The sequence below is a fragment of the Leopardus geoffroyi genome, chromosome E3, assembly GCF_018350155.1.
Source record: "Leopardus geoffroyi isolate Oge1 chromosome E3, O.geoffroyi_Oge1_pat1.0, whole genome shotgun sequence".
NCBI classification, from domain to species: Eukaryota; Metazoa; Chordata; class Mammalia; order Carnivora; family Felidae; genus Leopardus; species Leopardus geoffroyi.
The window spans coordinates 18,091,132-18,114,237 of NC_059340.1; the positions used below are offsets into that span (position 1 = coordinate 18,091,132).

At 51.5% G+C, this 23,106-nt stretch overlaps 3 protein-coding genes across 5 annotated transcripts in view; 2 read left to right on the forward strand and 1 right to left on the reverse strand.

Annotated features, from left to right (window-relative positions):
* The first annotated feature begins 2,578 nt into the window (after positions 1–2,578).
* LOC123589680 (cardiotrophin-2-like) lies at positions 2,579–4,774 on the forward strand. The gene is made up of 2 exons (XM_045462107.1): positions 2,579–2,859; positions 4,316–4,774. The coding sequence occupies exons 1-2, from the start codon at positions 2,668–2,670 to the stop codon at positions 4,772–4,774; spliced, it is 651 nt and encodes a 216-aa protein (XP_045318063.1). The 5' UTR covers positions 2,579–2,667.
* Positions 4,775–5,473: 699 nt separating this feature from the next.
* LOC123589656 (cardiotrophin-1-like) lies at positions 5,474–9,519 on the reverse strand. Its single transcript, XM_045462076.1, has 3 exons — positions 9,419–9,519; positions 8,126–8,244; positions 5,474–6,601 (listed from the first exon to the last, which is right to left on the reverse strand). Exons 1-3 carry the CDS (start codon positions 9,441–9,443, stop codon positions 6,128–6,130), a joined length of 618 nt encoding a protein of 205 aa, XP_045318032.1. The 5' UTR covers positions 9,444–9,519; the 3' UTR covers positions 5,474–6,127.
* A 2,324-nt stretch (positions 9,520–11,843) lies between these two features.
* Positions 11,844–23,106, forward strand: part of BCL7C (BAF chromatin remodeling complex subunit BCL7C) — a 43,702-nt gene continuing 32,439 nt past the window's right edge. The window contains exons 1-6 of one of the 3 annotated variants that reach the window (XM_045459947.1): positions 11,865–12,147; positions 12,660–12,738; positions 13,047–13,155; positions 13,256–13,417; positions 14,823–14,908; positions 15,465–15,660. In XM_045459947.1, the coding sequence (XP_045315903.1) occupies positions 12,056–12,147; positions 12,660–12,738; positions 13,047–13,155; positions 13,256–13,417; positions 14,823–14,908; positions 15,465–15,590 (654 nt within the window). In that variant the 5' untranslated portion in view covers positions 11,865–12,055 and the 3' untranslated portion in view covers positions 15,591–15,660. Of the gene's footprint in view, positions 12,148–12,659; positions 12,739–13,046; positions 13,156–13,255; positions 13,418–14,822; positions 14,909–15,464; positions 15,661–23,106 lie in introns of those variants that run through there. The other 2 variants (XM_045459946.1, XM_045459948.1) reach the window with 2 other exon arrangements.

Sequence of the window (23,106 nt, forward strand, 5' to 3'; positions counted from 1 at the left end):
GGACTTGTTCCAGTCCTATCCTAGCACCTGGAACAGGGAGCAGCACAGTCGGTGTGAACACGTACTTAAATGAATGAATGTATGCAAGTGTGCTCACACGTCTGGTGTGCACCCGTGTGCCAGCCTGTGTGTAGACGTGCACATGTTCCTATGTCTAAGGGTGTACCTGGGTGTTGGCGATGCTGCTCACATGCCACCACTCCCATCCCTTTTCCAAACTCCTGGGGAGAGGGAGCCAGAGCGGGCAGCGCCTGGTCCCCATGGGGCGGGGCAGGAGGCCGCCTCCTCACGAGAAACTGGATCCCAGGACGTGAGGAGCAGCAGGGAGCAGGGCGGCCCCTTTGTCCCCCGATAATCCCCTCCCCGCCTTTGACCCCTCCCTCCCAGCAGCCAGGGTTTAAGGTCGAGTTTGGGGGCTGTAGGGGACTAGGGTGTCACCTTAGTATCCCCTTCTCTGCTGTCCCTTGCTTCTGGGGCTTCTGCACCTACGCCCCCAACACACACCCACCCCAGGGTGTGACTCCTTCCCTCCCTCTCGGGCGGTCTCAGGGCTCAGCCCAGGTATAAAGCCACCTGAGGGGCAGGAGGATAGGTGCCCCAGAAGAACCCAGAGACTGGAGAGAGGAAGGAACCAAGGAGGGAGCATGAGCTATCTGCTAGGTGAGTGAGGGGGACAGAGTGCCAGGGCCTAGAGACCAGGAGGGAAGGGATACTCACTGGCCCTCGGCCCATATGACTCATGCACCTGGCTGTCTGCATGCTAGGAGCCGCCAGATCCTTACATGCAGAAGGCTTCATTCATCGTTCATTCATTCATTCATTCATTCAAGAAATATTTATTGAGCGCCTATTATGTGCTAGGTAGTTTTCTTAGCACTTGGGGATACAGCAGTGAACAAACAGACAAAAATCTATGATCTCATGGAGATTTCATTCTGCAGACAGACAATAATGTCCTAAGTAAGGAAATTATAATGCCTGTGTGATCGAAGGTGAGTGCTAAGATCCAAGCTTGTTGAATGAATGGATGAATGAATGGGCCTTCACTATCAGTCTTCCCTTAAGTTCTGAATTTAGGGAACTCGGGAATGTAGAAAGGGGAACAAAGGAGGCCATCCTGATTTGCCTCTCCTCTCCATTGCTTCCTGCTGGTGACCTTAGGTAATTCTCCTCCTCTCCGAGCCTCACACTGGGAACAACTGGGCCTGCCCTTTAAGGGGACAATTGGCAGTATTTACTCAAATTTAAAATGAGCATGTCCTCCAATCCAGACATTCCCTCTTTGAAAAAGTGCCCAAAGAGCCTGGGATAAGGATGTTCATGGCAGCATTCATTCAACAAATATTTATTAAGCTCTGTGCTAGATGCTGGGGAACCAGCAGCGAATGAACCAGGGGGAGTTTCTCCTTTCCTGGAGCCACCATTCTAGGGGGAGAGACAGTAACAAACAAGTAGACAAATAAATAAAGAGAAATAGCAAATCTCTGAAGACTATAAATCGGGGAGAGGGAAGGGGCTTTTGATATGCAGTCAGGACAGCTCATCTGAATTGAGGCCTGAAGAACAAGAAGGAGCCAGCCTTGGAAAGGTTTGGGGGTGGTCCTGCAGGGCCCAGCAAGGGCAAAGGCCTGAGGAGGAATACTTAGAGAAGATAGGAGGCCAATACAGAGGGGCTAGACCTTGTAGACCACTGGGGGCTTTGGCTTACACACTTTCACAGTGTGAGGTGGGAGCAGAGGGAGTGTTCAGGCAGAGGAGGGATTTAGCTGGACTGAGGAGTTGGAAGGGGCGGGGGGGGGGGGCGGTGGACAAGGGTGAAAGCAGAGACCAGGGGTGAGGCTGCGGTAACAGTCCAGGTGAGAAGTGCTGGTGGCCGGGACTCAGGTGGTAGCAATAGGAGGGGGGAAGTAGGTAGATGCTGGATCCATCTTTCCAAGTTTTAAAACTTTTTATTGAAAATAACAAATATAAAAGTGTACAACTCATTAAGCGTACAGCTCAATGAATTTTCACAAAGTGATCATATCCTTGTCATGAGCACTCAGATCAAGAAACACAGACCTGCACTGGCTACCTTTTAAGGACAGAGCCGATAGGATTTACTGTGGGGGTGAATGTGGAGAGCAAGAGAGAATGACTCATCAAAGAGAGGACCCCACATTCTGACCTGAGCAACTGGAAGAACGGGAGCAGCTTTGCCTGAGAGGGGGAAGACTGGGGGAGGAGGGTAGAAGGGGAATCGAGAGTTGAGTATTAGACATTTTGAGTTGAGAATCTTATTAATATCCAAGGGAAAATGTCAAGCAGGAAGTTGAATACACAGGTCTGGAGTTCAGGGGAATGTTCTGGGCTGGAAATAATCTACTTACAGGGTGATTCTGTCCTGACTTGGATACACAAGATTGTTGCAGGCCACAAAGTCTGTGGCCACTTGAAGAGTTGTTACAAAGAGTGAATGAACTGGGGCGCCAGGGTGCCTCAGTTGGTTAAGTGTGTGACTCCCGGTTTCAGCTCAGGTCATGAGCTCATGGTTTGTGAGTTCAAGCCCCACGTCAGGCTCTGCACTGACAGGGTGGAGCCTGCTTGGGTTCTCACTCCCCCTCTCTCTCTCAAAATAAACAAACAAACAAACAAACAAACAAACAAACAAACACTTTTAAAAAAAGAATGAACCAGCAGGCAGGCTCAGGAATTGGATCTGACCTCCGATTTTCTCTGACAGCCCCCCTCTACCTGCTGACCCTACTGCTGCTACCCCTCAGTCTTGGGGCTCCCATCTCGCCAGCTGAGCCCATCAGTCAAGCCTACAGCCTGGCCCTCTACATGCAGAAGAATACATCAACACTGCTGCAGACTTACGTGAGTGACACTGGGCACAAGCAGGGGATGAGGGGAGAGGGAAAGTGCCCTCCTTGCCCAACTCTAAGTAGGAGAAGCAGAGCAAGGCCAGGAGAAGGCTCCCCCATGAGTCTGAGGGCACAGGGGCTCTGTCAACTAGAGACTCACTCAAACACTGTCACTGATAGCTGGTGACCTTGGGCTGTCATTCCTTCTCTCTCTCTCTCTCTCTTTGTGGGTCTCAGCTTCCTCATCTGCAAAATGGAATTTGTGATCCTGCTTTTGCTGACCTTTCAGGACTGTTACAAGAGTCAAAGACAGCACATACAGAGAAAGACTTTACAGGGTCATAATTATTTCTACAATCACCTCGCGCTATGTGCTTACTTGAGCCATGTGCCCGGGCTGGGCACTCTGCCCATTATCTTGCTGACTCTTCAAACAGTTCTGAGAGATAGAATCATAATCCACTTTACAGATAAGGAAACTGAGTTTTAGAGAGGGTGAATAATTTGCCTAAGGTCACACAGCTAATCACTGGCAGTGCCAATCCTCCCGCAACACCCCCACACTGTCTAGAAGTTCAAACTAGCAGCGGCCCGCTAGCTGAATCTGACCTACAGATGTTTTCTGTTTGGGCCATGAAATCCTCGTTCAAATTTTGAACATGACTGCCTGTCTAAAACAGGCACAGGGACGCTCCTGGCCGCTCCTCACCCCATCTTGGTTCTGCCTTCTTCCTCCAGTTACACAATCCATCTGGTTCCTGGAGGCCCTAGGATTTGTGACTCCTCCCCTGTGCTATTTTCCAGGCCCATGTCAAGTTTACTAAATCTAGTTTCTCGTGCCATAGCTGCCATCATTCCCTGGGTGGCTTTGGGCACCGTGAGCCTCAGTTTCTTCACCTAAAATAGTGATGGAGGACTAGGTGGGCTACCAGTTTGGGGATTTATCAGTGCGCACTAAGATTTTGTGGGTCTAGGTTTATGGAGGCAAGAACTTTAATGGAGAAGGCACTCAACTAAATTTAATAATGTTAACAATTATTTATTAATGATTATAATAAAATTAATAAGCATAAACAACTAAATGCTATAAATAAAAAAGATACATATAGACTATAACTACGTGGTCAATAATATATTTAGACTGAAAATAGTATAATAAATAACACAATCATAGTGTCATGATATTAATGTAATATAGTGGCCTATCATGCCCTTATTGTATGCCAAGTGCTGTGCTAAGTGCTTTATATATACTACTTCTTATCATTTTCACGCATGGGAATTACTGAAGCTGTGATTCAAAGTTGTACAATTTATACATGGACCTGGAACCTAACAGAGCCCAGGCTCTGTGCTAGGACTTCCCACTAACTCCTCCCCCTGGGAAGATGTCAGTCTTATGGAAGGCAGATGTGAAGTCAGCACCACTTCCGTCCCCGCATTCCTATCTGTCTCTGTTTCTCATGCAGCTCCAGTACCAGGGCAGCCCCTTTAGCGACCCTGGTTTCTCAGCCCCTGAGCTTCAGCTCAGCAGCCTGCCTCCTGCTGCTGTCTCCTTCAAGACCTGGCATGCCCTGGATGATGGGGAGCGGCTGGGCCATGCCCAGGGGGCCTTCCTGGCCTTGACCCAGCACCTCCAGCTCGTAGGGGATGACCAGAGAGACCTGAACCCTGGCAGTCCTATCCTGCTGGCTCAGCTCGGCGCCGCAAGACTCAGGGCCCAAGGCCTGTTGGGCAACATGGCTGCAATCATGACTGCTCTGGGCCTGCCCATCCCCCCGGAAGAGGACACTCTCGGTGTTGTTGCCTTTGGGGCTTCAGCCTTTGAGAGGAAATGTCGAGGCTATGTAGTGACCCGGGAATATGGCCACTGGACAGACCGAGCTGTGAGGGACTTGGCTCTGCTCAAGGCCAAATACCCTGGATAGAGGAGGCAGGACTTCCTGCCAGAGGCTGCAACACTTCTTCCCAATGGACTCTTTCCTGCCTTGCTTCTTCGCTAAAGGAGACACATCTTGTCTAGCAGACAGGGTTTGTTTATTTGGGAATATTTCCTAGGAACCAGGCCTCAAGTCCCTGTTGCCTGGGTCTTTCCTGCCTAGGTCCTATGACCTCCCTTCCAGATCTGGGTGGGACTCTATGGGTATCGTTTTGTGGATTCTTTCAATCCAGTGGTCCTGGTTGCCCCCATCTTGGGTGGAAAGAATGCCAGGGCTCTCCCTGAGACCTTCCTTTTCCTGTAATTTTGAGGAGGTCCAGGGGCTGCCTTTTTGTTTCTACCTCATTTTCTGTATGAAGCTATGGGCTTTCTGAGCAGATAGGTCTCCTCTTCTTGCTGGAGTTCATTGCCTCCCCTAGTCTACTTCCCTGAATATAGCCACTGTTCCAACTTTCTTCCCAATCAATGGAAGTCCAAATGAAAAAGTACTCATATAGATGTTTCCAGCTCAGGACACATCTACTTCCTGTTCTTGAGTGATGGACAATATCCCTGGCCTGGGGGCATTTGTTAATCTCCTATTTATACTGTGACTTTTGGGTATGTCTGGGGGACCAGATTGTGCCCCAAGGATCCTCTTCTCCCCAAAGGTGTCTCCCCATTTTCGGCAACTGTATATACTGGTAACTTTAGTGTTCTTTTTTATTTTTAAACATTTTATTTACAAAAAATTAATTTATTCTCAGGAATAAAACTGTTTTAAGGTGTTGATTTTTTTTCTCTCCATAGATTTGGCTTGGTGGGGGGAGGTATGGGGATAGGGCAGAGGAGGTGAAGGAGGGAAAGGACATCAAACGGAGAAGCAAGCAGGGGGAGTGACGCACTGTGGGAAGGTGGCTGAAATTTGTCTGGAGTAGCCCTCCCACCAGGGCTGGCAGCCAGGTCCCTGGCCAGGAAAGGACAGAGAGAGGCAGTGAAAGAAACAGAGTTGATGAGGTGTCCCCTCCTTGAGATGAGGCGGAGAGGTACACCTGCTCACATGGGGCCAAAGGGAGACAAGAGATGGAGAAAAGGGAAAACAAAGAGACCCCCCCAGAGACAGGTGAAGGGGGAGACCAAGAGAGACGGAGGCCGGCCCAAGCAATGGAAAAGAGGGGGGAAAGCAAGAAAATGATGGACATGGGACGTCACAGACACAAGGAGGTCCGATAGAGAAAGAGACACGGAGCGCTTACAAAGCACAGAGAGATGGCAGAGACAAGAGAGACGCAGACAGTCCGCCCTCATTAGGCACCGACAGAGACGGACTAGGAGGGGGTGACAGCAAGCTGCAGCCCCGCGCTCAGGCCGGGCCACTGGGCACCAGCTGGCCCAGGTCGCCCTCGGTTCGGCTCACCCACTCGCGGTAGAGGCCACACACGCGGAGCCCCAGAACCTTGGCAGGGAAGACGCCTGCGCCGGTGGCGGCGGCGGCGGCGGCGGCGGCAGTGGCGGCGGCGGGCTCGGGCCGGGGCCCGCGAGTCTCGGTGCCCAGCGCGGCCAGCACGGCCTCCACCGCGGCGCCCAGGGCCCGGGCCTGGCGCGCCGCGTCCTCCAGGCGCCGCAGCAAGCGCGGCGCGCGCGGGTTCAGCTCCGCCTGGTGGCGCCGCACCACTTCGAGCAGCGGTGGCAGCGCGGTCAGCGCCGCCGCGTCCAGCCGCAGCCGCTCGGGCGCGGGCAGGCCCGCGTGGCCCGGTGCCGGGGCGCTCAGGCCGGCTACTGGCAGCCGCGGGGGCGAGAAGCCGGGCAGCCCGAAGGGGTCTCCCTGGTGCTGCACCTGCGGAGACACGGCAGTCAAGGGGGCCCCGCCCTTCCCCGAGAGGCGCCGCGACAGAATTCCTCCACTCTCCACTCCTCCCGCTCTCTGGGGCCTTAGTTTCCCCACCTCACAAATGACACATTCCTCCCAACACAACTGTCGTGTTTGATACGACAACATGACCCCCCCCCCAAAAAAAAAGTGGGCTTTACACCAGTGCCTTTGTTTCCTCATCTCTAAAATGGAGATAACAGTATCCACTTCATAGGGTATTTCCGAGCATGGAAAAATGCTTCCAGCAGATCCTGGCCCACTGGAAGGGCACAATAAATGTTAGCTCTTTTATTAATGCCATCTTTCAGACCGGGGCGCAAATCCTGTCTCTGCCACTTGCTAGCAATGCAGTTTCATGCAATACCATTTCCCTTCTCTGAGTCTTACTCTTCTCATCTGTAAAATGCGGGATCAGCTCCCTGTCCTGTCTTTCTACTAAGGATTTCCTGAGAATCACACAGAGACTGCTGAAAACCGTCTGTTTCTCTTTCTCCCCCCATCCTCCACTATCTCTGCACCTGCAGGGGACTCACTGAATAACTGTCATACAAATGAACAAACGAAAGATAAAAGAGATTTGTAATTTGTAAACATGCTACAACTGTACCATTTATCCTTTGCTGACACCTGTCTCTGGTTCAGGCACTGTTTGCTGCTTTAAACACACTATTTCCTAATCTTTCCAATAATGGATGTGATGATTATGATGATGCTGATTTTATAAATGAGGATATTGAGGCTGCTGAGGTAAATTGACTTGCCCCAGGTCATCTATCTAGGAAAGGACAGAGCTGGATTTTGAACCAATGTTCACAGAATTACAAAGCTAGTTCTCTCTCTGATTCCACTTTCATAATTGTTACATCATTCTTTTTTCATGTTACCATTACTGTCCAAGGTCACAGCAAGTTAGCAGACCTACAGTCTTTCTGATTCAAAGCTATACCCTCCTTCCACTACACCAGAGTAATTGGTGGAAATACCCTCCTTCCTTGGGTAGCGCCCTATGCCTAACCAAAGATGGTGGCAGATCCCCCTCCTCTGTAAAAGTCCCTTCTTGGACTGGAATTTTTGCCCCATGTTGAAACCCCTTCTTGATCTCTCTGTATAGCACAGGTAGATGAGTTTACAACTCATCTTGTTAAACTGCTCCTTTAATAGCTGGGGAGACCAAGGCCCATGGTGGTAAGGTGACAAGATCACAGAGAGCCTAGAACCTAGGTTTCCTGACTCACTCACTCAATTCTCTTTACTCTCTCTGCCTCTGTCTTAATGCAGTGTGGTAGGGGAGCCTCCAAGCTGGGGCAGACACAGGGGCATTTGGGGCACAGAGAGGGGCCAGTTCCCCAATTTGCCAGCATGGCAAATTGTGTCCCATTTTTCTGCAGCTGGGAAATGAGGGTGGAAAAATGGGTGGTCGGGAACCTCTGTGATCTGTACTTCCCCACTCCTCAGGCCTCTGGCACCCCCATCCCCATTCCCACTCACATATTCCTGGAGCAGCTGCTCAGCATATTTGGTGAGGAGGCGGGCAAGGCTGTGTGTCTGACGGATCTTGGCCTCCAAGTGGGGAAGGAGTGAGATTGAGGAGTCAGCCTGTGGGTCTTCTGGTGGGAAAAAGGGGGAGGGATGAGGGCAGCCCAAACCCCTACGCCTTGACCACTTCTTGCAGGCTGGCTCTTCCTTCCTGAATCCAGAAGCTCTGCTCTGAATTCTCCAACTTTTAAGCCGGGCAGGCTATGTCCCATTCCCACCGATGGTAAATGAGGCACCAGACATTCGCCAAACATTTGTCCTACCTGAAATGTATTCTCTGATGCCAAATCATTGTTGAAATCCTATTAAAGCCAAATTCAAATATTGCCTCCTCAGTGCAGCCTCTGGATTCACCCCTCCCTTAAATTAACTTTTTCCTTTTATTTTAGGCCATTTACTCATACTTCCAAGGTAGTTTTTTTAATGGCTCCTTTATTTGTGTGAATCTGCCTCAGTCTGGGAGCCCTTTGAGGATAGGTTTCACATATCTCGGTACCTCAGTGATGGTGAAGTTTAACATCATTGAAGCACAGAATTTCAAGTCGGAATGCTCCTTTAAGCCCATTCTACAGACTGGGAGACTGAAGTCCCATTTCCTCCCCAAAGGACCTTCTGTGCAAAAAGCTAGAAACCCGCATCATCCACGACTAGCCTTTCCTAGCGTAAGTTAGAGGGTGGAGCCCCGGAAGCATGACTACATTTCCCGAGCTGCACAGCGCGCCTACCAAGGCATGCTGGGGAATGTAGTCCTGGCCCGGCAACTCCCGCCCCGCCCCCCCACCCCAAGTCTGAATTTCCCACCGCCTGTCCCTATCCTTAACAACCTCGACTTTCATCTCCTGTTGTCACTCACTGGTTCCTGTGGTCCAAAGAAACTTCCTTCCCTAACTCTATCTTTCCCTCTGGCCCCCAACTCTGATTCTTTCCCAATACTCAGAGGATCCAGGCGTCCAACCCAGCTCCCAGTCCTCTCTCCCAGGGTGTACTCGAACCCGTGATCTAGAAACCCTGAGCCCAAGTCCCTGTGAAGGCACAGCCCAGGCCTCCGCTAAACTCTGGCTCTTGTCCCTTCCCACAGCTCACCCACAGCTCACCCGCTCGTTACCTGACACCGGGGCCCTGCTCTCCCCAGTTCAGGCCGCTCCCATCCCGGACCCGGGGTGGCTGGGACCCTGACCCCAGCTTCCAGCCCTTCAGACCCCTGCTCCCCACGGACACTCGACATCCGGCCCTTCAGCCCCTTACCCAGACTTCCCTCCCTCCGGCTCATGCTGGCCCCTGGCTGATCCCGGTTGCCTCCACGCCCCCCTTCCGAAGGGGGGAGAAGGGGAAGGGGTAGGGGCGTGGCCCGGGCTCAGCCAATCAGGGCTCAGACCCCAAACAATCTCCCCCCCCCCCCACCCCTCCCGCCCCAGGCAGGATTCCTTGGCTCTGAGCTCAGCTCCCTACTTGCGCAGCCCAGTCAGGAAAGGGGCCTGAGAAGGGTTAGCAGGTTGTCTGCGTGGTGGGTTTAAGACCTTGAGGCTGGGTGTGCCGGGGCCGGGAGGCAGCCCTGGTCCCGCGGGGAGGAGGAGGCTCAGGCTCTGACCTGGTGCAAGACTTAGGGCCGGAGCTTCTTTTCCGAGAAAGCTGATGGGGGATGGGAGATGGGGGTGGGGGGTGGGAAGGGATAGGAAAGGGTGGAGCTGGCAGGACAGGAATGTGCTGGTCCTACCTCCTGTTTGGGGGAAGGGGGGGAAACCGCGATGAGGGCCCTCAGGCTTGGGCCACACCTGCCCAGACAAATACCTTCTGGTCTTAGATATTTTCTCTGTCTCTCTCATTATCTCTCTCTCTCTCTCCCCCTCTCTCTCATTATCACACCTACTAGGAGTGTAACAGATACACCGTCTCACTTCACCTTTACCAGGCCCAGTAAGAGAACCCCTCCCACTTACACACATCTACTGCATGTAGACCTTCATTATCACCCAGGAACAAGGTACGGGGGGTCGTACCGACATGTCCACCCCACTCACCTGATGCAGATAAACGATGAAAGGTCTGTACACACTTACACCCATAAATTGTTCCCAAGTACCTACTTGCCCTGGGCTCCGGGACCCAGGAATGATCCATACTTGGTCTCTGGCCCCCTGAGGAGCTCGGTCTGCTGTGGGAGACCAGAGCAGGTAATGGGGTTTGTGAGTGAAGGGACTGGGAAGGAGGCCTGTGTGTCTGTGAGGGTGTTGGCAGAAGCAGATAATTGCCAGAATAAAAGAAGGCATTAACGGGCAGAGGCCATAGCAGGTATAATTGAAGCCAACTGTTGGTAGGGGCCACAATCACACACTTATTAACAGCGAATATTTATTGGGCATTTCCTATGTGCAGGCATTGTTCCAGGAGCTACATTACATATTAACTTACTCTCATGTTATAGCTGAGGGAACAGAGAGATAAGTGAGTTGTCTAAGGTCACTGGACAAGCAGAGCTGGGATTTTCCCCAAGGCAGTTTAGCTCCAGAAATTTGGTTATAATCACTCTCTTATACCTTTAAACCCTCTGGCCAGAGTCCCACCCTTGCAACACACACACATAGCAACCCATGTCATGTCTGCTGGCAAACACAGCTTCAAATAAAATCAACCTAAACACACTCATTTGAAGTAAACTTTTAATTGAAGTATAATATGCATAGGGAAAAGTACATTCATCCTAAAGTGTACAGTTCAGTGAATATTCAGAGTAAATATGTTGGGGGGTGGGGACCAACATCAGATTAAGAAACTGAACATGCCCAGTCCAAGAGCTCCCTTCTAGCCCCTCTCAGCCCTAAGGGTGACCACTATCCTGACTTCTCACACCACAAACCAGTTTTGTCTGTTTTGAACTTCATATAAAAGGAATCATACAGTGTGTGCTGTTGTATTTGATTTCTTTCATGAGACTTGTCCCTATTGTTGGATGTGTAGCAAGACATCACTCTGTGCTGTGTCCACTGTGTGAACAGGCTACAATTCATTTTCCACTTTCCTCTCCATGGGCCGTTTCCAGTTTGAGGACATTATCGGCAGTACTATGAACATTCCAGTACACACCTCTTCGTGCTCATACCTGTGTATTTCTGTTGAGTGTTGATGACCTAGGAGTAGAATTGCTGGAACGTGTAAGTTCAGCTTCTCTATAAAACTGCCAGTTTTTCAAAGCGTCTCTACCAGTTTCCACTCCCCCAGAAATGAGAGCTCTGCTTGCTTTACTTCTTTGCTACACTTGATATGGTCTGTTGTTCTCATTTTAGCCATTCTGGTAGGTGGAGACCTACTCATATTTGCAGCGTCTGGCCGGTAATGGGCAGTCAGTGAAGAGACAGCTGAATGAATGGCTGGAGAAAAACAGTCTGGGAGCGAGAGCCAAGGGAGGCTGGACACTTACTCTGCGCACAGCATTCGGGGCCGCCCCCGCGCAGCTCGCCGGGACCGTGACCCCCTCGCGCCCTCTGGCGCCCACGTGGTCTGAACGCACCGCCTCAGCCCAGCTGCGCGCGTCTTGGCGCCGAGCTGTCCCCAACCCTCCCTCTTGGTGGCGGGTAGGGGGCGCTGCGCGTCCGGGCGCCCCGAGGGGGCGGGCCCGGTCGGGGCGGGGCCGGCCGGCTTCCAGGCCTGGGCTCTGGCCGCCCGCGCCGCCCGGCCGCTCCGGGGACGGGCCGGGGCGGGGCGCGGCGCGGCGGCAGGAAGCGGGGCGGGGACTCGCGGAGGCGTTGGGGAGCGAGGGAGGGCGCGGCCAACTCCCGGAGGGACGGCAGGCCGAGAGAGCGGCGCCCGGGTCTGGCGCCGAGCCTGAGCCCGCCGGACGGGAGGCGGCCCAGCCGCGGGCTCGGCCTCGGCCCCAGCCCCGCCAGCATGGCCGGCCGGACCGTGCGGGCCGAGACCCGGAGCCGGGCCAAGGATGACATCAAGAAGGTGATGGCGACCATCGAGAAGGTCCGGAGATGGTGAGCGCTGCCCCGGGGCCAGGGACGGGACCTGGCGGGGCTACTCCTCTCCCAAATGCGTCTACCCTCCCTTCGCCTGCCGTGGCCCCCAGGTGTTAGGTGTACCCCCCAGCTGCGCCCTGGAGCTATAGGGCTCTGTCCCCCTTCTGGCTACACCCTAGGGTCTACAAAGCGTGTTCCCAAGCCGTACCCTCATTTATGCCCCGCCCCCTAAAGCTTTGCCACTCCTCCCTCAAGTATGCCCAGGATCTTCATTGGTGTGGTCCCCGGCTGGGTCATTAGTCTTGCTCTCTTGTATACCCCAGGGGTCTGCAGAGCTATGGCCCCAAGCCACACTCTCTTTCTAGAGGCACCCCCACGTAAGGCCTGGGGTCTGCAGGACTTTCTCCTTCTAACTATGCCCCATTAGCAAAACTGCACCACCCCTACTTCTGCAGGTCTCCCCAGATGTGTTCAGCTCCTGGGGGGCTCTCTCCTCAGAACTCTGACCCAGTCCCCCCACCCTCCCACAGGGAGAAGCGCTGGGTGACTGTGGGCGACACTTCCCTTCGTATCTTCAAGTGGGTGCCAGTGGTGGACCCCCAGGAGGAGGTGAGCAAGCTCTCCCACACCAGGCCCTTCATCTGTGCAACCTCAGGCGAGCCCCTCCCCACCCTGGCCTCCACCTCCAGTCCCGCTCTGAGACCTCAAATGCAGCAGCCAAGACAGATGTTAACAATTATTAGCAACTCCACCCCCTTCTCCTTTTTTCCTGCTTCCGACCCCTGAGTTCAAGACCTAACTCACTGTGCCACTGTGTCTTTTGCTTCTCTGTGCCTCAGTTTACTAATTTGTACAGTGGGGGCTTTGCAAGCACTAACTGGAAAGCTGCCACTGACCCTCACCCCTTTAACCCCCAGGAGCGGCGGAGGGCAGGTGGTGGGGCAGAGAGATCTCGAGGCCGGGAGCGACGGGGCAGGGGCGCCAGTCCCCGAGGGGGTGGCCCTCTCATCCTGCTGGATCTCAATGGTATGTAGGGATCCTGGAATTTCAGGGGGAGGTGTGGGCTGTAGATGAGGGAGAGAACTGGGGCCCTCAGGCCCAACCCTCTCGGCTTTTGCTCCCACAGATGAGAACAGTAACCAGAGTTTCCATTCGGAAGGCTCCCTGCAAAAGGGCACTGAGCCCAGCCCTGGGGGCACCCCTCAGCCCAGCCGCCCAGTGTCACCTGCTGGACCACCAGAAGGGGTCCCAGAGGATGCTCAGCCCCCACGTCTGGGCCAAGAAAGAGGTAGGACCAGGTGCCTCCCTAGAGCCCTCTCCTCTGACTCTTGTCCTCTGCAAAGTTGAAGCCACCAGCTTACATCTACCAACACCTACTCCTCTCCTGTGTTACCCGCTCCTGGAAGTCTTCCCTGATTCTCACAGAAAGTCACCATTCTACCTCCAGCGACTGTCTATCTCATTCCTCTGGCTTCTTTGGGTCTTTAGATAACTAATCATCGTCTGAGATTTTCATGTAAATTTTTTTTTACTATTTCTCCCCCCAACCCCCACCTCATGTCAGCTTCCTGAACCTTGGGTCCACGTTGATCTTGTTCATTACTGAATTCTCAGAACAATGTGGGACACATAGAAGGTGCTCAATAAATATTTGTTGAGGACTAAATAATAGCGATATTCCTGAAGGTGGTTAATAGGTGATAATAACAGCCCATACCTATCGAGCTCTGACTGTGTGCCAGATGCCCTTCTGAATGTGTTGTAGGTCACGTAATCCTCATTATAACCCTATGGGGGCTATCACCCCCTCATGTAGATGAGAAGCTGAAACTCAGAGAAGTATCCCAAGCTCACACAGCCAGTGAGCCCATATCTTGGGCATAATTCCTCCTCACCTCCTCTCTCTTCTGTACAATCCCCTGTCTGGTCTGAACCATGTCCCAAATGTGTCTGCCTTCCTAGAAGAGCTGTCTCTTACCCCGACCTGGCTCCAGCCTCCTTATGGGTCTCCTCTCCCCCAGTCACCTCTGCACAGCTGCCAGAGCAACTTTTTCTAAAGTACAAGTTTGCCAGGCTCATTTTCCTGCCTCAAAGCCTTCAATGGCTCCCTATACCTTTGACTCCTCCACTTGGCACTTTGGGCCCTTCTTGAACTACCCCTGCTGGTCTCATTATTCCTTTCCAAGAATACCATGACTTAGGCTTATGGGCTATGTTTAGGTTGTGCCATGCACTTGTGCACCTTTACTAACATAAAAATAATAACAGGCATTTATTGAGTACCTACTATGTGCCAGATGCTTTACTAAGGGCTTTACCTGTATTATCTCACTTAATCCTCACAACTGTCCATGTGGTGATTACTATCATTCTCCCCACTTTACAGATGGGGAAACTGAGGCCCAGAGGAATTAAGTCACTTGCCCAAGGTCAGGATTTGAACCCAGGAGTCCAACCTCAGAATCTGTATTCACTAAATATATGTCCTGTTTGCCTAAAATGTGCTCCACTCCCCGTTTGTCTACCTGATGAAATCTTACTCACCTGTCAAGATCCCACTTAAATGTCCTTCCTGTGTTCTCTTCCTGGCTTGCAGCCAGGTCCCCAGCTCCCTCCCCGGTGTCCCTCAGCCCTGGTCTGTGCTGTGGCATGGAGCAGCTGCTCAGGGAATATCTGTTAACTTGATGTTCCAGATCCTGGGGGCATAACTACAGGCAGCACGGATGAACCCCCAATGCTGACCAAGGAGGAGCCTGTTCCAGAATTGCTGGAGGCTGAGGTGAGAGAAGCCAAAGGGCTGGACTCCTGGGTCTCTAAGGCAATGGGGGCTCTGGGGCAGCCAAAGGCTTGGGGGCTGCACTGCTGAGGTCCAGGCAGGAAATGTAGACCTCAGACACAGCTCAAGTCTCAGAGGCTGGGTTCTTAGGGCTGAAAAGGAAAGGGTGTTTTAAGACAAAGTCCTGTGGGCTGGATCGGGGCTGATTTAAGACCATTAAAAGCCTGAAAAGATCGTGGTGCTCCTCCAAGTATTTTATTTTATTTTAATCTTAAACTATAAAATTAGCTTAAGAGAGTCCCCCGACAGACTTCTGACTTCTTCCACAAGGACTACCTTGATGCATTTTCCAGAAATATCAAGTATCAGCTTCTTTCCCCCCAAACGATGTTGTTGTTGTTTCCGGTGCCCACTTAATCTACTTCCTGGGTCCCTGGCCCTGGGCTAGACTCCTAGGTCCGGGAGGGGAGTGGAGTGGAGGCGCTGGAGAAGGCAGAGGCTAGGAGGCTGTACTCCTGGGTTTGGGTGGAGCTCACGCCTGTCCGCCCTTCCTCTCCAGGCCCCCGAAGCTTACCCCGTCTTTGAGCCAGTGCCACCTGTCCCCGAGGCAGCCCAGGGTGACACAGAGGACTCGGAGGGCGCCCCCCCACTCAAGCGCATCTGCCCAAATGCCCCTGACCCCTGAGAAGCCGGCCTGCCTGTCCTGTCGCCCCAGGGGCCCCTTTGGCTTTTTACAAATAAAGACCCTTTTGTAATTTTGTGTCATGTCATTTCCCCGTCAGGGCTGGGGAGGGTCTTTGGAGACAGTTTTGTCTCATGCTCTGTTTCTCAGATGGAGTCACTGAGGCTCAAAGAGGATCTTCCTATAGTCATACCATGAGTCAGACATGGAATGGGAGCTTGAGCCAGGACCCTTCCTCCCCAAAACTCCCTCCACCCTGCCCTGTCCTCCTTACCTTGGACCCTTCCTGACCTTCAGCCCTCCTCTGGGAATCCCAGGACCCCACTTCTTGTTCAGCTCTCCCTTGGGCCCAGCAATTACCAAAGCCCTGGCCCATGATTCCCATTCATACATAGGAACACAGAAGCCCAGAGGGACTTTGGGGTCTGAAATGACCCAACACATTCCTTGCCCTCAAGAAGCTACAACTTGTATCTCCGGCCTCTGCTTAGCCATTTCTCCACCGGAACCCCTGCCTACACTTCTCATTGAGTCTTGCTTGTCCTCAGCCCAATCACTACCTCCTCCAGGAAGTCTTCCCTGACCCCTGGCTCGGTTTCCCTTCTTTAGGGCTTCCATCACCCACTGTGCCTTCTCCCCTCTGTCTCAGCAGACATTTATCAGGCTGTTTAGGATGGCTGTTTTGTTTGTCTGTTTTGTCCACTAGGTTGTGGGTTCCTGAGTGCAGAACTTGGTCCCCAGTCTTATCTAGCACCACGTTGGGCATTGAGCAGTTATAGCAACTGTTTGATGAGTGACCAAATAAATGAATGTGTCATGGTATCCGGGAAGGCTTCTCTGACAGGGCGGTGGCATGTGAGACATGAACCTCAGTGTGGTAGATCTGAAGTCCGAGGTCCTGGTTCAAACCCCGGCTCTGTTACTCACTAGGTGTGTGGCTGTATGCAAGCCATTTCCCCTCTCTGAGCCTTAGTTTGTCTATCTGAGCAACGGGGACAACAATGAGGCCTCATCTGCCCTAGTGATTTGTGGGAACCTTCAAATGATATACGGCACCTTCAGTCTGTGCCTGCAAAAGAGGTAGAGTCAGGTGTATTAGCCCGACTTTTATTTTTAACAAAGGAAGAGACTGAGGTTCAGAGGGACCACACTGGAACTTTTAAAGAACTATTTAAAAACAGAGGGATGCTTCCTGATAGCAGCTGAACTTGTGACAGTTGAGCCAAGGCTGGCCAGGGGAGCCAGGTGTATCGTGATGTGGAATATTTGCTGCTTCTTGCTGCTGTGACAAATTACCACAGATTTACTTCGTGATTTAAAGAAACACACATTTATTATCTTACCGTTCTGGAGGCCAGAGGTCCAAAGTTAGTCCCACTGGGCTAAGGCCAAGGTACCAGCAGGGCTGGTTCCTTCCAGAGGCTGCAGGGGAGTATCTGTTTCCCAGCCTTTTCCAGCTCCTCCATGCCACCCGTCCTATGATTTGGGGTTCCTCCCTCCGTCCTCAGCATGGCACCTCCTGGTCTCCCTGTCTCTTCCATCTTCACATCTCGGGTCCTGCCTCCCTCTCCTAAGGCCCCTGTGACTACATGGGGCCCACCTGGATGATGCAGGCGACTCTTCCCATCTCAAGACCCTTAAACTTAAATCACACCTGCAAAATCTCGTCGGCCACATAAAGTAACATCCACAGGTTCTGGGGATTAGGTTGTGGGCATCTGCAGAGGGCCATTATTCAGCCTGCTACCTGTGGTAATAATCTCAGCATTTTCTTGGGCATAGAGGTCATCTCATGATTCCCTTTGACCACCCCATGAGGTGATGGGAGTGCTCTGTAAACTGTGAAGTGCCTTGTATGGGTTAGTTGTACAGTGTTAAAGCCCAGAAAATAGGTTCTGGGCTTGAATATCAGCATCTCCATTTGTTTGCTTGTGGCCTTGAGCCAAGTGACTTAACCTGTCTGGGCCTCGGTTTTTCCATCTGTAAACTGGCGATAATACTAATGTCAGCCTGGTGAGAGTGTTGTGAGGATTAGATGAGGAAATAATGGAGAGAGTGTCCTTGGCTTGACACATAATAAGTGCTCAATAAATGACAGCTGTTTTTCCTATTACTCCATTTTGCAGATGAGGATACAAGGGTGTAGGGATAGGGGCCAGAGACTTGCCCATCCGCGAGACTGGGGAGGAGGAGTCCATATCTGAGCAGCCTTGAAAGGCTAAAGTTTGAGTCTCCCCCATTCTTGTTCCTCACTTGGCCCCAGACCCCAGGCATCTGTCCCCTATCCCAGGCCTGCACCCACCCTCTCTGTGGTCCACTCTGTGACCTGGTTTAAAGTCCACTTCTTCCACAGCAACACCCCCACTCATCACCTTATAATGCTCTCCCTGCTTCCCACCCCCTCGGGATGTCTACACTCTCTTTTTGGAAATTCTTCCACCCCTGATTCTTGGGTTCTGGCCTCTAGTGCTCCCCCATTCTCTTCTGCTCTGTCACTCTCTCCTGATCCCTTAAATATCTCTTGCCTTGGACTAGCTCTTCTCTTCATGCACACTCCCTGCTGGGTCCACCTACCCTTTGAATCAAGGGCTCCCAAATCTCTGCATCCAGGTTCTGCACCTACCTCTAGGCTCAGCCAGATGCCTGCATGACGTCTCCACTGGGATGTCCAGACCCTCAGCATCCTTCTCCTCCCACCCTGTTCCTACCATCACCTGTACCCAGAAATGGCCCCTCAATCCCAGACTGGAGCACCCAGAAGTCAGAGTCCCATCAACTATCATGTTTCATTAAGTCTCTGTCCTGAATAACTCTCCCATCTACCCCTTTCTTTAGGGCCCTTCTGTTTGCTAGGTTCCTCCTGGTGGGTTTCCTGCTTCACTCTTGCCCACCGCAATCCATTCTCCACCCAGCAGCTGGGCAGTCTCAGAAACTCACATCTGCCCATGATACTGCCTTTGGCGAGAACCCTGCAGTTCCCCTTCCTGGCAGGATGGGGCTACCTCCTGCCGCTTCACCCCACCCCTGCACTGCTTCCCTGAGAACTGCTTATAATCACTCTGTTGTTTCTGAGTCTAGGGTTTTGCTCATGCTGTTTACGCTGCTAGCAGATCTCTTCTTATCCTCTCCTCATCTGGGAGACGCATTCTTTTTTTTTCTAACCTTGGCTTCCTGGTGACTTCTTTTGTCATGCCCCCTGCCTCCTCCTCTGCATTTCATGGGACATCAGGTGTTGCCTCATGATGATCTGTGTTGACTTGGGTCTTTGGCACCAGACTGAGCTCAAGGAGGGAGGAGAATTCCTTTATTCCTAGAAACATGTATTTATTCCACACTTACTGTTTGATGGGCACCATTCTAGGCCCTGGGGATAAAGCATAAACAAAATGGAAAAAAGTCTTTGCCTTCACAGAGCTTACCTTCAATAAACTGTATCATCTGTAGGAAGTTATAAGCACTCTCTAAAAAAAATAAAGCAAGGGAGATGGGAAAAGGGCGGATTGCAATTTTAAATAGGGAGATCAGAGGAGGCCCTACTGAGGAGACATTTGAAGAAAAGCTTGAAGTAGTGAGGGAGAGAGCCATGCAGATATCCCGGGGGAGAGCATTCCCGGCAGAAGGAATAGCCAGTGCAAAGGCCCTGAGGTGGAGTGTCCCTGGAAATGAGATCAGTGTGACTGGGGCACAGGGAAGTAGGGAAAGAGCAGTGGGAAGTGAGGTCAGCTCTTGTAGGGCCTCATAGGCAGGTCACAATCATAAAATGGCAATCAAAATCAATCCTGCTTGGAGGCCATTGTCAGGACTTTGGCTTTTATTCTGGGCGAGATGAAGAGCTATTGAAGGGGTCTGAGCAGAGAAGTGACATGAACAGACTTAGGGTTTTTTTCCTCCTAATATTTTATCATAAAAAGTTTCTGGGTGCCTGGCTGGCTCAGTCGGAAGAGCAAGCGACTCTTGATCTCTGGGTCATGAATTCAAGTCCGCATGGGGAGTAAAACAAAAACAAAAAAACCTTTAAGCAAAACAAAAAAACCTTTAAAAGTTTCAAACATGCAGCAAGTTGGAGGAATTGTATATATATGTATATATACCCGCCACCTAGATTCTGAACCATCTTACTGTGTTTGTTTATCACGTATCCATATCCATTCATCCATCTATCAATCTATCTTATTTTCTTGATACATTTCAAAATAAGTTGGAGACACTGGTATATTTCCCTCTAAGTCCTTAAGCATGCAGGTCATTGACTAGAGTCCAGTATTTCTTTACAGGTTTGTCTTTCTTTGCCCTTGAAACAAAATATCTATATAGTGAAATGCGCAGGTATTAATTGTATGATTCAGTGAGTTTCAATAAATGCACACATCTGCATAATGCAAACTCTTATCAAATACATCATTATCCTCCTGGAAAATTTCCTGTGCCCCTCTCCCACCCTTCCCAAGCCCCCAGAGGCAATCACTGTTCTGGTTTTGTTTTGATTAAGTTAACCTGTTCTAAAACTTCATATGCATGGAATTATACAGTATGTACTTCTTCACATCTGCTTTCTTTCACTCAGCATAATGTTTTTGAGAGTCATCTGTATTGCTGCTTAGATCAATAGTGTGTTCCTTTCTATTGCTAGGTGATAGTCCGTAGACTTGGCTTTGACTAAGCACGCTCTATTGGGTGGAGAACAGTCCTCTCCCTGTTTCTAGCTCCCTGCACAAGCCTGTCAAGCCTTGTGGGCTCAGAGCCCTGGATGAGTGCATCCTAGGGAGACAGACAGCTTGTTCCCTAGGACCTTTCTAGGATGTAGTCTATGACATCAGTCCCCCAGAAATCTGGGGAAACATAACTATATCAGGGACAGGATGTAGGGTGACCAAGCAAGCATCCTGGTTTGTCCAGGACTTTCCCAGTTTTACCACTTCAAGTCCTGTTCCTGGGAAACCCTGGGAAAACTGGGATGGTTGATGGCCCTGGCAGGATCCCACCACTGCCCCTAGGGCCCCAGGCCCTTTCTGACCCCTTCCTCCTAAGGATTGATTTTCCGTAAACTAAACTGATCTATTCCTTCCCTGGTCTAAAACTTCCCAGGGTTCCCCATGGCTTTACCTGGCAACCCAAGAGATGTACTCAACCTATGTCACTGGTTCTCAATCTTTGCTGCACAATGGAATCGCTCGGGAAATTCTGATGCCTGGCTTCTACCTCGGACATTTTAATTGGTATAGGATGTGACTTGGGCATTAGGAGTTTTAAAAGCTCCACAGGTGACACTGATATGCTTCCAAGTTTGGGAACCACTGGCCTATGGATATATGATTTGCTTCCCTTATGTGGTGTTGAATATGTTGCCAACATTTAAAATCAAATGATTTCATATAAAAATCTAGACTCCCGGCTACCTTTGACAAAGCAGAAGATCTGAGACACTGAGTGCCTCCAAGTATGGTAATCACCAGGGGGTGTGTAGCACCAGCTGCACCTGGAGACAAAACGTGTGCTCTCTGGTTACAACTCTTTACAACTCCATAGTTTCTTTCTCTGCTCATTTATGTTCATTTGCACAGCTTACAGGCTAACCTCCCAGCTTTGTAGCGAGGCATTTGAGGCCTTCCAGGTGCTGGCTTCTTCTCACGTCCTCAGCCTCTTCCGTAACTGTTCCAGTACATTCATCGCACTTCCCGCCCTCCAGCCACATGGGCCTCAGGGTACCTTTCATACCCACCTTTGCCTGCACAGTCCTCCCACCAAACTCCTTATCAAAACAGACAAGGCCTTGCTCACTTTGGCCACTTCAGCCTCTGTCTGCCCTCTTTCCCAAGTTCATCTACCACACCAAACTTCTAACACACTGAGGCTTGCCAGGCTAGTTCCTATCCTAGCACTTGCTGCCTCTCCCTGGGAAACTCTTCCCTTCCTCTCTTCTTTCTTTCTTTCTTCCTGGTCAAGGCCTACTTATGTTTCAGGCCTTGCCTTAGATCTCATCTCCTTCTTCAGGAAGCTTCCCTGACCCTCAAACTAGGTCAGGTCATTGGTTAGTCACTGCACTTCCTCTTTTGCCTGACATCTCGCTTCCCTTGCTAGAATAAGGCCATGTTGTTCATCTCTGTGCCCCTGGGGTCTAGGCAAATTGTGAAGTGCCTGGGAAAGAGTAGGTGTTCATTAATGACAAAAGGAAGCACACGTCCCTTTCTCCACTGGCAAAACTTCTACTCTTCTGGTTGCATTTCTACTGTAATATTCAACTCGGTTCTCCTGGAGATCCCAAATCTCACTGAGCTCGGGTCTATCTCACAATCCAGTGGGTCCCCAAACCCATTTTCCGGTTGTTTCCCCAAGGTCATAATGCGTAATTGGAATAGGTATACTCAGCAACCGACAGAATCCCCACATCAGTTGACTGGGTCTCTGCATGCCTGTGAAGGCAGGGCTGTGCATGGTTGGCGACCCAGGGCCCCATACAGAGCAGGCACAAGGGTAGAGTAGAATAACTAACTTTCTATTCCATTTATCTGTTGATTTTCAGCTGGCAATGGCCTTTCTGCCAATCCCTTCCTTTGTTTCTCCTGTCAGCTCTGAGAGGCAGCTGTGGTGTAGCAATGGTCAGGGTGCAGTCTAGGAATGGAGGTTTTTCAGATTCAACTGATTTGTCTTAACTGTGTAATCTTGGGCAAGTCACTTCCCCACCTAGACTTCAGTTGCCTCATCTGAAACATGGAGCCAATAATCGTTTCCTCGTCTTTGGGGTCTAACATCTTTAAACATGTCAGGAACAGTGTGAACCAAGTGCAGAGTGAGCACCTGAGAAGCTGTATGTAAACCAAATTTTTGTGAAGTGAATAGTTATTTCCAACCTTTAATTTTTAGAATCACCGGTAGGATTGCAGGCTCTCTAGGATTTAGGAAATGCAGTGCCAAAGAAAAGTAAAAGCCCGTGGTAATCTGGAACAACCCGAGTTGAGGTTTTAACGTATGTATTTTTAAGATACAGTGAGGGAAGCGGAGAGAGGCGGTTGGGGTAAATGAGAACCGCTCCAAAAGGGATGCCTGGGCTCTGGTTCAGCTGCTGTGTGACTTAAGTGGCCTCGTCTGTAGAATGGGATCCCCAGGCCCTCTCCCCACACAGCCTTTTGTGACGCTCCGAGGAAACAAAGGAGGGACGCGTGCCTCCGAAACGGCCCGAGCGCGGGCGAGCGCGCCGCGGAACCGCAGGGGTTAAGGGCACCGAGCGCCGCGCTGCGGTCCTAGAGCGGGCGCGGGCGGACTTCCGGCGCGGGGCGCTCGGGGGTTCGGGGGCTGGCACACCGGCGCTTCGGGAAGGGAGCTGGGTGGGTGTACGGCGCGCGGGGTCGCGGTTCGTTCCTGGGCAGCGGGCGCCTGGGTGGAGGACTGCCACTCTGAGGCTCCGCCCGCGCTGCGGCGGCGTCCTGGGGTCACCTAGGCCGGGCCCCTGGCCGACGTGACCCCTCCCCCAAATTCCGGACTAGCAGTGTTCCACGGTGCGCCGCGTTTGAGCCCCTCTGGC

Bases quoted from the DNA above. Each gene is read 5' to 3' on its own strand.
- LOC123589656 (XM_045462076.1), bottom strand. From the start codon at position 9,443: ATGAGCCGGAGGGAGGGAAGTCTGG. The intron at 8,245-9,418 runs GTAAGGGGCTGA...TTTTCCCACCAG, and splicing joins CCGGAGGGAGGGAAGTCTGG to AAGACCCACAGGCTGACTCC. The intron at 6,602-8,125 runs GTGAGTGGGAAT...GTGTCTCCGCAG, and splicing joins AGCAGCTGCTCCAGGAATAT to GTGCAGCACCAGGGAGACCC.
- LOC123589680 (XM_045462107.1), top strand. From the start codon at position 2,668: ATGAACCAGCAGGCAGGCTCAGGAATTGGATCTGACCTCCGATTTTCT. The intron at 2,860-4,315 runs GTGAGTGACACT...TTTCTCATGCAG, and splicing joins CAACACTGCTGCAGACTTAC to CTCCAGTACCAGGGCAGCCC.